The sequence below is a fragment of the Etheostoma cragini genome, chromosome 7 (assembly GCF_013103735.1).
Source record: "Etheostoma cragini isolate CJK2018 chromosome 7, CSU_Ecrag_1.0, whole genome shotgun sequence".
NCBI classification, from domain to species: Eukaryota; Metazoa; Chordata; class Actinopteri; order Perciformes; family Percidae; genus Etheostoma; species Etheostoma cragini.
Genome location: NC_048413.1, coordinates 8,704,582 through 8,716,646, shown reverse-complemented (window position 1 = coordinate 8,716,646; position 12,065 = coordinate 8,704,582). Strand labels below are relative to the sequence as shown.

At 40.4% G+C, this 12,065-nt stretch overlaps 1 protein-coding gene across 2 annotated transcripts in view; it reads right to left on the bottom strand.

The window, feature by feature from the left end:
- Positions 1–3: 3 nt before the first annotated feature.
- Positions 4–12,065, bottom strand: part of scube3 (signal peptide, CUB domain, EGF-like 3) — an 80,304-nt gene continuing 68,242 nt past the window's right edge. For both annotated transcript variants that reach the window (XM_034877870.1, XM_034877872.1), the window contains 13 exons: positions 9,335–9,457; positions 9,064–9,180; positions 8,854–8,949; positions 8,606–8,722; positions 7,210–7,371; positions 6,818–7,021; positions 6,267–6,428; positions 5,985–6,152; positions 5,727–5,888; positions 5,445–5,642; positions 5,204–5,356; positions 2,940–3,019; positions 4–2,655 (listed from right to left, as the gene is read on the bottom strand). In XM_034877870.1, the coding sequence (XP_034733761.1) occupies positions 2,503–2,655; positions 2,940–3,019; positions 5,204–5,356; positions 5,445–5,642; positions 5,727–5,888; positions 5,985–6,152; positions 6,267–6,428; positions 6,818–7,021; positions 7,210–7,371; positions 8,606–8,722; positions 8,854–8,949; positions 9,064–9,180; positions 9,335–9,457 (1,895 nt within the window). In that variant the 3' untranslated portion in view covers positions 4–2,502. The remainder of the gene's footprint in view (positions 2,656–2,939; positions 3,020–5,203; positions 5,357–5,444; positions 5,643–5,726; positions 5,889–5,984; positions 6,153–6,266; positions 6,429–6,817; positions 7,022–7,209; positions 7,372–8,605; positions 8,723–8,853; positions 8,950–9,063; positions 9,181–9,334; positions 9,458–12,065) is intronic.

Below are 12,065 nucleotides of genomic sequence, written 5' to 3'. Positions count from 1 at the left end.
TAGTTTTTTTTTTTTTTTAACAGTTGATAATGTTATGTGTATCGTCTCTATAGACTAAACGGTGAGTGAGCATTTCATGAACAAACAAGCTACAAGAAAATAAGAACACCAATTCCATTCATTTAAAAAGACAATACAAAATCCAGACATTTCTTTACATGAGCAATAACAATTCAAGTGCAAATATCATTATCAACTCTATGAAACATCATAGCAAACTCTCGTTAAAAGGCAACAATTCAAAAAACAACTTATCAGGTTGCAGGAAAGATGGGTGGGAGGGGGAATTTTGGGGCATGATGGCCAAGTGAACACACTTGGATGCTGCCGCCTGTTGGCATTTATTACATGGATATAATCTGAGACTGTATTAGAGGGTCGGATAAGAGTTTTTCACGGCATGGCACAGAATTGCCCTCAAGTTGGACAATGTGTGGTCAACTTCCCTTGTTATCCTAAAGTTTGGGTATTTTAAAATACCATTTGGTGCATGATATGACGCGTACGATCTTACTTTATATACACTAGTGGGGACAAAATGTACTCCAACGAAAATGTTGTATCAGAGCAAGCGTTGACCCTTCATTTATTCAGGGTTGAATGTACAGGTTAAGGGGTTGGGATTATTATTGTGACAATGCAGTCATCTGTTCCAATTTGACTGCAGTGGTGGTGACTTTAAAGGAATAGTCCCTACATTTTAAGAAATGTATTCACTTTCTTACGAGTCCTTCCTGTAGTCTTTGTGCTGCTTGGCATCAAGCAGAGACTCCGGTGACATTTTTGCATTGTCGATGATTAAATGAACAAGATGTAACACTTTAGAGGTGCTGGTACGTGGATTTTGTTACCTTTGGACAGAGCTAGGCTAGCTGTTTCCCGTCTTTGTGCTAAACTGTTCAGAAGAGTGGGATCGATCTCATGATAAAAGTAAGAAAGAAAAGTATTTCCCAAATGTCGAACAATTCCTTTAACTTGGCAGATGCTAACAAGATGCAAAGTATTAGAACTGGAGTTAAATCATTTTACCCTGTTTTTGTCACAGTTTTGAAATCTAAAAATATTTTTTTACACACCTAATACTTTTTTTTTTTTTATTACATTTTTTGACAGACTTCACATTTCTTTCTCTAAATAAGAGCAGTTATACGTTGAAACCTAAGCATCTTCTGCCCATAGTGACTGATAAATATTTTATACAATGAGAATGCAGGCTAAAACACATTTCATAAGCTTTGTTGTGGGTCACAATAGGGTGTAAAAAAAAAAAAAAAAGATGTTTTCATTCATTGCACTTCGTACTAAAAGGATAGGATGGCGGACTCTTAATTTAGTGCACAAAACAAAGTGACCCAGCCTTTTTGTGGCGGTCTTTGGAAGAGCTGTCATTATTGGGACAGAACAAAATGTGAGAGGGGTGTTTAAAGGGGATGTTGGGTGTCTTTGGATTTGAGACGGGTGGGGTGGAAAGTGATCTTTAGGGGATCCTGCTTGAGAAATTTAGGATTAAAAAAGAAATTCAACTCTCGTCTAATTTAATTATTTACAAGATTGAAATAAAAACAACTGGTAGTCCACATACAGTAACAGTAAGTATTGAAGATGTGGAGCGTCATTGTTTTGAACCCAGAGACTATTAGTTTGTAGAGTACATCAGAAGACAACATGAAGATTGAAGAATTAAAGTGACCTTTTTAAAAGAAGCAGCAAACATAATGTCCCTCAAAGACATTCCTCTCTCTCTGAGATATGTTCCACTAGACATCACATTATCATTTCTGTGGCTCTCACAAATGATGTGGTATTCATCTCCCAAATGTCCACTATGTTCCTGGAATGATAACCAACTCTTTGTATTTACTTTAAGTTGACTTAAGAAGAAATTATCTGAAGGTTGAAAAACACTGCTACAGTCTAGACAGGCGGAACAAAACAGTTTCAACAGTGAAACCGCTCTAAGAGCTCAAATAAAGTAAGGCTTTGAATGACCTGGAATGCAGCTGTGACATGAATTTTAACCGCTCCTCCTTGACGACAGCACACAGACACTGATGATGGAACTAGGGTTACACAACACTTACAGTCATACTTAATGGTAGGAGTTGAAAACAGACTGCTCATTTAAGCAAAAACAATAACAAGCACTAACCGCGCACACGACACGCCACTCCTACTGTCTGAAATTGGCATTTCTATTGTTTTTTTTGTGGTTTCATTACACAACAGAAACCAAACCCACTCACATATACTACATCCCTAAATGCTTGAGCTCGGGATTACAGGTCTGTGCTAAATGGAGACTGACAAAAGAAAAAACCTAAAACACAAATGTCCAGTATTTCTCAGGTCTGCATAGTGTTTATTGTCAAAGCCTATGGAAAATAAGAGGTAAACACACTGGTATGTATGTTTTTAAGTCCTGTGAGAGTTGCGGGCTGTGACCTGTAAGGTGAAGGGGGTTGCCGGGGATCACGATCCGGTACTTCGGCACCTGTGTGAGCATTACTTGTATGGTCGCAGAAAAGCCGACACTTTGCTGCTTATGAGGCGTATGAAGGAGCGAGGAAGCATCTCGTTGGACTCCCGAGTGGTGTACTTAAAGTAGTTGTTTGGGTGGGCCAGAACATCAAAAAGAGTCTTAATCAGTTTTTTATCCTAGGGAAGAACACACTGGTGTAAATGCATATTTTCATCCATAATAAAAATTTACATTTGAAGCTACAACACAATGCTGGAAAGCAAATCACATACCTATATGACGGCATTGGCAAATATTTTCAATATTGACAAACTGTCTGACTCACACAAGTTTCTTAGCAACGGCTTTGTTAAGCCAAACACAGGTACATCTTATTGGTTAACAGTTGCCTCTCCCAGGTCTTATGTACCAACAAGAAAGGAAGACAGACATCAACACAGTAAGACGTGAAACTGCTAACCTTGAGGATTTCTTGATGGTTTTCTGAGGCATAGAGTCTTCCATCTCGCACTATGTCCTCTACGAGCTGTTCATAGTCCTCTGGATTTGTAAAAATACAAGAAGTTACTGCAAGTCACGTCATGCAATGATAAAAGCAGGCTCTCCGTATCCAAAACAAGTTACGTGGTGAAATAATACACAGGTGTAAAAGAATACTGTATGTTCACTTCTGCTCATTTACACCTATGGGAAATTTCAAGATTTGTACCTCTGTCAGAATACAATGCAGGGGATTTTGTTTGCGGTGCTCACAGTAATGAGAAATAACTTTGGTAAACCACAGAAGACCGTCATCGTTTGCCATAGTGACGATTTGGTGGAAAGACGTTCCAATGAAAGAGGGCCGTGGATTGTTAAGAGTAACCAAGACACTGTTTCCGGAAAGATGGGATGTTTTTGCAATGTTGTGAATAGAACTAGACCCATAGGTTGGACATGCAGATATTAGCAGTCGTGGAATGTAACTGAATACATTTAACATTTCCTTATCTGTAACTTTATATTTCTACTCCACTTCTTCTCAGAGGCAACTTTTGTACTTTTACTAAACTATATTTTTGTCTGACAGTTTAAGTTACTAGTTACTTTCATTTAACAATTTTTCCTCCCCTGCCTGCCCAGTGAAAACCTTATATCTCCTAATGTGATGCAATTTTGGATAAAGGAACACTCTAAACACTCTGTTTTTTTTCCTACTTCTTAAGATAAATAAACTAAAACCCTCCTTAGATAAGATCAAAATGCATCGTCCCAAAGCTGAAAACTGCTGTTTTCCTCATGAAACTTATTATTATAAGATGTTTGGTTCTCACAGGACAGCGTTGCTACAAACAAATTATCTTTATAGAATATGATGCATTGCACTACACTGATTACACTGGCCAGTAACAGTATTTAAAGGAGTTCAAATTAGCACAACAATAAACATCCAAGGCAGTAAAATGCAACATAGAAATTAAAGTGCTCATATTATGCTCTTTCCCTTCCTGTAAGTGTGTTATATAAGGTTTTTATGCAAAGCTCGCTTAGCTGCTAACGCGGCTTGCCCTTGCCCTTCTGACTGGCTAGCAGTCCTTACCTATGTACTGTGCATGTGCGACTCCCAACAAACGGTAGAACAGAAGTGAGATGCCTCACTCTGTAGCTAAATCAGAGAGCTCGACACACAGGGTGAAAAGAGGAGCTGTAGCAAACCAAAATAGTGTTTTTTGAAAATAAAGCCATGTAAACCCATTATGATAAAACCTCTAAATACACTTATGAACCTGAAAATGAGCATACTCTGAGTACTTTAATGCAGCAGTAATATTCAAAAACATCAAATATACGTAATAGTGAAACACTGAGAAGTAACATTTGCTTGAAGCATAAGTACATTTTACTTTGGTAATTTAAAAACATTTTGCGGATAATATGCAGTACCAGTCAAAGGTTTTTACAGTACTTTTACCTCAGTTAATTCTTTAATGCAGGACTTGTAGTGGAGTATTTTCACGGTGTGGTATTGTTACTTTTAGTGAAGTAAAAAATCTGAATACTTCTTCTACCACTGGCTATTATCTTATTTCAGATATGTCACAGCAGCATAAGTGTTGGTTGATAAGTAATGAGGAATTACAAAACAGATGTGCTTTAAGTAATTTAGAGCGTTACACTTACATGGATGCACTCACAAGTTTATTAAACTATAAAATGTACCGCTGAGTACATCTGACTATATTTCTGACATGCTAACCCCTTTCAAGCCTGAGATCTGCTGGTATGTCTTTATTAAAAATCCTCAAAGCGAGGCTAAAAACCAGAAGAGACCAGACTTTTGCAGTCAGAGCCCCTCCACTCTGCTATGATCTGCCTGATGAGATCAGGCAAGATAGCTCTTAATCTTCATTTAAATCTCTCCTCAAAATACATTATTTTAAAATTGCATTTTCCTAAACGTTTTTATTTTGAGCTTCTACTGCATTTGTTCTTTTTAACTTAATCTGGTAAATTGCTTGTTTTATATTATTTGTATTTCATACTTTAATAATGGTATGTCTTTTGTCATGCACTGTGTAACTGGCATTTAAAATGCATAAATAAAGCTATTATTATTACATATCTTATTCACAACTCTAATAAAACTAATTTTAGGAATCCTGATCAAAACAGTGTTTGTCATGAGCTTTGAGAGAGATATGTGACAGACGGGCTGCTAGTGTGATAAATAAGCACACTACATACCATCATAAGTAACATAGGGGATCTGAAAGCCTCTGGCGCTGTTGGCTTCGTTGGACTTGAAGTTAATCCAGAGACGTCTGGAGCGAGCTGTGAAGGCGATGGGCCGCTCGTACGTCTGACATGTCTCGTAGGTGGTGATGGATGTGGCCGACCCTGGATGCAGCACAGAGAAGACAATGGATGATGTAATTTTATTACAGTATAACCACCAAATTTCATTGAAACATCAACTGTAACTCACAGTTCTTCCTCATAACCAGCACATCTCCACACTCATCCTCCGAGGGCAAGAATATCTCTGGCACCACAATTAGGATCTTGCGCTTGCTGGGCGGGTTGATGTTCCAAATACACTCCACATTAGCAGGGTAATTACCGGGATAGTTGGGCGACTCAATGTAACCCATGAATTCGCCCATCTCGCCACCACATAGCCTGTCTAGACGTGTAGAAACAAACCAAATAAGTCTTTAGCTCGTGTTTAAAAAATCTGAGAACACAAAACAGGAATTTACACACTCACTCTTGCACTGCGAAACACTTGTGGCACCATCAAAATCTGTGGTGGTGTTCCCAGGGCAGGAAATGCAGTAGTTCTGTCTGAACTCTGTCTGATACGTCCCCACTGGGCAGCGGATGCACCGGTGCACTGTGGTGTTGTAGTAATGACCTGGAGAACACTGGACTGCAGGATAGAAATAAAGATACACATTAAGTAAAGAAGGTCTTGCTAAATTATTTGACTACAGTTTTTAGATGTATAAAAGGACCACAAGCTGACCTTTGACTTCACAATCATGGAAGGAGCTGGCACCTTCCCGTTTGGTGCCCAGTCCTCCCCCACATGGGAAGCACAGGGTCCGTCCCAAATCTGGCTGGTAGGAGCCATGAGGGCACGCCTGACACGGTTTGAAACCATCGCTGGAGAAGGACCCCGTCGGACACTGGCCTGGATTAGATTTGTAGAACATGAGGAGAAGGTTTACTAAGAAAATCAGCCCCTCGTAGGATCATAAATACATGTTCACTGTAACATTGGCCCTGGCACCTTAAACTAGGCTACCTGAACATGAGGAGATGTTCCGTGCCCCAACAGGCCCGTGGCCGTCGCTGCCGGGGCAGAGGTCACAGGCAAGCTGCCCCTCCTTCTCCTGAAAAGTCCCGGGCGGACACTGGACACAGCGCTCCTGCTCACCATGGTAGTAAGACCCCGACAAGCATCTGACTAAGAGAACATCCACAACGGCTACAGTCAGAGGTACGAGGACACAATTCACTTTATTCAATAAAAAAAAAAAAAAAAAACGATTTTTAGTTTCTAGGTTGACACATGTTCCAAGTACAGGGGACTCAGCAAACTTGAGTATACGGTATATTATGTAAACAGTAAACACTGTAACATTTAGGAACAGACGGAACAATATAGGCACCATAACAGCAGACCTTTATGGCAGCTGTATTAGACTTCATTAGTCTGTACAGGTATCCCTAGTAAAGTGGACAATGAGTGTCTAGTGTTGCAGGTTAAGACAGCATATGGCTTAAGATGACATTAACATTCCATGACAGTAACTAAGCCCATCCAACGCTCTCAGTCCAGCTGTCCAGTCTTACCACATCGGCCACTGTCCCTCTCCCAGCCCGGCCCACAGTTCTCCTGACTGGGAGCAGCCTGGGGAAGTTTCTGGGCCACCTCGTATTCCAAACCAGCAACTCGGATTAGGAAGCGCTCCTGGTTGATGGACTTCTTCAGAGCCTTGATATACGTCTTAACCTGCTTCTCCATGCGCTGCCTCAGGCAGCTGAGATTACAACTCCCTGTTTATTGTTAAATAAAAACATTTCAGTCAGATAAAATAATATATTTCTAGACTTTACTGTAAAAACGTAGTAATTACTTTGTACTGTACATTAGGTTGCAAGCTTTGACGAATGATAAATAATCTGTAAATTCATCCACAGGCAGTAACTGCTGTAAAGATACTGTATTGAATGAGATGACTGACCCGTAGTGTCTCCAGGTTTGACCTCAGCTTCCAGCTCCAAAGTAATGCGTGTCACCTCCTTGTTAGAGGGGTTGCGAGTACGTCGACCTTTATTTTTCTTAGAGGAGTCGCATTTGAGGTTGACAAATGTCACCAGGCAGTTGCTGCAGGGCTGCCCCCCTCCTGTGGACAAGATGATATCAGTAAACCCCAATCACATATCAATAAATAATAATTCATGTTAATGAGAGTTAAGGTATTTCATTTTGGTTGTTTTCTCGAGTCATTGTTTTGTCTATAAAGTGTTATAAAATTGTGAAAAATACACATTGTAATTTGTCAGAACCAGATTGTTTTATTTATTAAACCAGCAATCTTAAACCTCAAAACCAGGAATCTTACATGACAAAGAAAACAGCCAAACATTTCTGTTTAAGGCAAATAATTAATTATCAAACAAGTTGGAGCAAATTTTTCAACTAACCAATTCATTGTTTCAGCTATAAAAATTAAAGTGAATCAAATAAAAATCATCCAAAAAAATCGTTAAAAAAATTGCAATCAATTGCAATTTTTTTGTATTTATTTTTTTAAACAGCAGCAATCATTTGACACAAAATATTGATTAAACACTTATTGCTTTTAAAAATGGTCCTTTGTAAGTCTATCATCAGAACTGCTTCCCTAGCATGGTATGTTATTCTCACCGGTCGGCTATTCAGAAATAACAGACCATACAATAATTCGAACTGGGCATTTTTTTTTTGTGACTGTTATTGCCACTCTTCATTTTAACCACAACCGGAAAATTTAAAATTGAATTGAATAAAAAGCTGTGTAATAGATTTTTATAAAAAAAAGCATTTGTAAACATCAGCACACATAGATTGTCAATAAGTGTCCATATTATGCACATTTATACAGGCGTATAGATAAATTGTATTTAGAGGTTGTACCAGAATAGGTTTATGTTCTTTTATTTTTAGAAAACACTATATTTTTGTTGTACTGCACATTGCTGCAGCTCCTCAATCCCCCCCCCCCCCCCCCCCCCCCCCCCCCCCCCCCCCCCCCCCCCCTGTGTTGAGTTCTCTGTTTTAGCTACAGAGTGAGATCTCTGTAGACTTCTGTACCATCTTTGTTGGGATTGAAACATGCACAGTAAGTACTGCTAGCTAGTCAGTTGCAAAGTGTGAGGGCGTGCCACGCTAGCAGCTAAGCCAGCAAATATTTAAATGTTTTAGTCCATGATGAATACGGCCCGGACGCTTTTGAACAGCTCACCCAGAGACTGAAGGTACGACACATTTAGAAACCCGTTTCTCACTAAAAACATGACGTTTTCATGCATGTGGAAGCACCAGAGACACAAAATAACACTCCAAATTTTTCATAATATGGGCACTTTAAGACTGACCTGGTCCAAGTGTCCGTCCTCTGTCCTCCGTCCGGCCTGTCAGCCTCGGGTGCAGGTGACATTTGGCGTTTTTAATCTTGAAAGAAGCCGTCTGCTTCACTGGAGGGGCCAAAGTCTCTACAGACAAACACAGCACAGTGGGTAGGAGCACACTGCAACATCACACTGCTGCCACAGCAAAAAAAGACCGTCTGCTATTGAGTGATTGTCGCAAAGTGTTTGTTCTAAATATCTGGAGGGCAGCGAACCTATGCAGCTCTGACTGTTGCTGGAGTTGAGCCTTGCAGGGGACTTCCCTCTGAGGATGGGGATACCACAACTGACTGAGTAGCTGTTGTCAGACTCTGCAAAGGGGTCACACACACACACACAAACAACATAAGTCTAACAAATGTTTGAAGTGACTTGCGTTTGGCGCTTTTTTTGTGATTGATTCGTGATCAATTTGGGCGACATACCTGCCAGATAGTGAGCCTTAGAGGCACAGGTAAGAGAGCAGCTCTCTTTCTTGCCCGTCTTGCTACAGGCCAGAGTAGCCTTTGGTGCCACCAGTCCAAGAGGACATTTCACCAACTCTGAGGAAAATATAAAACCCACACAGAATCACACACTGTTGCCAAAGAAAGCAGAAAGAGTGAGAGAAATCACCCAGACACTGGTATGAGGAAACTGAGGCGCATTGAGTGTGTGTCAGTGAATTAACCACTGGGGGGCAGTGCTGCTACATACCAATACAGTCTTTCCTGTTCCAGTGCAGCTTGTACCCGGGTGGACAGGTACACTCATAGCTCCCCAGATTGTTGATGCAGCCGTATTTACAACCTCCGCGGTTTATACTGCATTCATCAATATCTGTGAACAAATGTGTTAACATATAGACGTTTAGTTGACCTACACAAATACATTGTTAGGGAGGGTCAGGGCTTATAGTACAAGCCTACTCTGAAATATAAAATGTTAAGAGTTATGAGTAAACGGATTTCCATTATAAAACCAGAAACACTGAGAAACAATGTGGTCAGTGAATTTAAAATGAAAGAGAAACTATCCAATGAGCGACATCACAGCTGTGAATGAAGAGTTCCTGAGAGGTCAGACCACTTCATCCTGTCACAGTGTCACATTCTGGAGAGATTGATGCGCTTGCATGTAAACAAAAGTGATTCTTCATTTTGATGTAGCTGGCCACATTTAATTTCATGGTCAAAAGCTCAATGCTCATCAGTGTGGAAGACTTGTGGTAAGCAGTTCATTATAATCACCTTTTCAAATGCATGCTGAGCTACAAATAAAAAGAACTAAAAGCATCCAGGATCCAGATGCCAGACTGAAAATTAGTTTAGTGGGTAGAGCTGAGGATGCGGCAGCCAGCAGACAAGCAGCGGAGACACCGGGAAAGAGACAAAGATTAAGGCAGTGATTGATGATCTGGCCTGCTGATATAAAATGCTCTTCCTTGTCTCATTCAATTATTCACCCTGAAAAAAAAACAGCCTCTGTACTCCCTAAAAAAATGATGACTTCATAATCAGCGACGTGTAGTCAGAGCTGTTTGGAAATGTTGTGAGAGGTGCGCTGCTTATCCTCTGCATCAAAGCAATCAAATTAAAGGACAAAGAACTCTGATGAATATCTGATGGAAGCACAGCTCATCTGCCAGCAACTGTTGTTTTGATTTCTTGTCCCTCCCATACTTGAAGTGTAACCAAATAAATATATTCCGACCTTTCTTCAGCGTCTTTTTCTTCGCGTGCTCATTCTGAAGAGAGCGGAGATGAGTCAAGTAAGAAAACAATGACATTTAGACTCAACAATTGCTTTGTGTAATGTTTAAGGAATTTTGGTATGTTTTTTTAGGAAATCTTACCATCTATGAATTTTATTCACTTTCGTGGGCTTAATCATCCACACCAGAAACTTCAAGTCCAAACACCGTAATGTGAGGTTTAAGAGGAGTTTTCCCTAAACAATGAGGTCAGCTTTATCTGTATTTTTTCCAATTAACTGTAAAGATATCTACTTAAACTCTCATTTCATATTTCCCTTTTTTGTCAGTACCAGAGAAAAGCATTTCTGTTGAGGTCAATGCTGGCTGGATCAAACAAGATAAATAAAAAAAAAAACTTCCAAAATATTCAGTCACAACTGCTCCGAGTGTATTTTCTTACCAGATAGGCAAAAATGAGCAGATTGTTTTGCTAGCCGAGAGGGAGAATTTCTGGATGTACACTCTCTTGCGAGGAATGTTGACAGGCCTTGGCACAATGCTTGACAGCAGGTCACTAACCTAATTGGGTTTGTTTAGGGTGAGCCTAGTGTTAAACACTGAGCCCAGCATTCTGGATTGTTTGGCGGTTATATTTCAGTTGATAAACCAAAAAGAGAACAACCTAACCTTGTTACGGTCGGCGGTGAGAAATACAACAGGCAGTGCCATAAATCTCTTGGGTTATCTAACAGTTCCGACAGTGGCGATGAAAAGTGAGAGGAAATCATTCATCACCTTCTTTCTCAACAATGGTATAGGGAGTCACTTACACCTGACCATCTTCTCTCCACTCAGGAGGTCAGCGTGGCCTGATCACAGTCCATCATGTGAGTAAAAGCCCAACAAATCCAATTCTGGTGCTTTTATTACCTGGACTGACAGTTAATACAGCTGCCTGTGTGTGGAATGGATCCCATGAACCTATTAAACCCATTCCAAAATACTGTTTGTGTAAGTCTTACCATACCTACAGGGGGTGGATGAGATTAAAAAAAAACACCCCTTACAATATAACACAATCCAGCAGCATTGCAACCATCTCTGCGAATCAGTTACACTTGAGCATTAAAAAGGAGATATTTATTGCTGGGATACTTCAATGAATGGCATAACACTCTAAACAATTAGATTCTGACAGTAGGAATACAGACAGGAAACATGGGGAGAAAGACTGGTGCAAAAGCTCCTCAGTTGGGCATGCTGCAGAAAGTAGATTTTACTTTTTAAGGGTTTTTTAATTGCACTGTTGTGTTTGTCCAGACCTCATGATCCCATACATCTACACGTCTCTCTCTAGTCTCATTCCTTATTCTACATTCTGTTGCAACATTTCTGATCAGTAGACCTGTCAAACCACAGACAAAAAAAACAGAACAAATCACTGCAAAGCTATGTATTTCGAGTGCATGTGCTGTCTCTCTCTCTCTGTGTCTCTGAGCCCTGAGGCGCTGGAGACAGCAGCAGATTCTGACTGGTGATACACACGCCATCAAAGGGCCGCCGCAACACCCTGATGTGCTCTGGCGGGCCTCTTGCTGTCTGCCAGGCAGATCTGACGCGCCCCCACACACCTCCTCCCGACACCAAAAGCTGCTTGTGCTTTCTGTTCCACATGAGAGTACTGTAGGTATCCGCTAATGTTTAATAAACATGCTCATATACTCTACCTTGAAGGACCAGAACAGCAGTTTT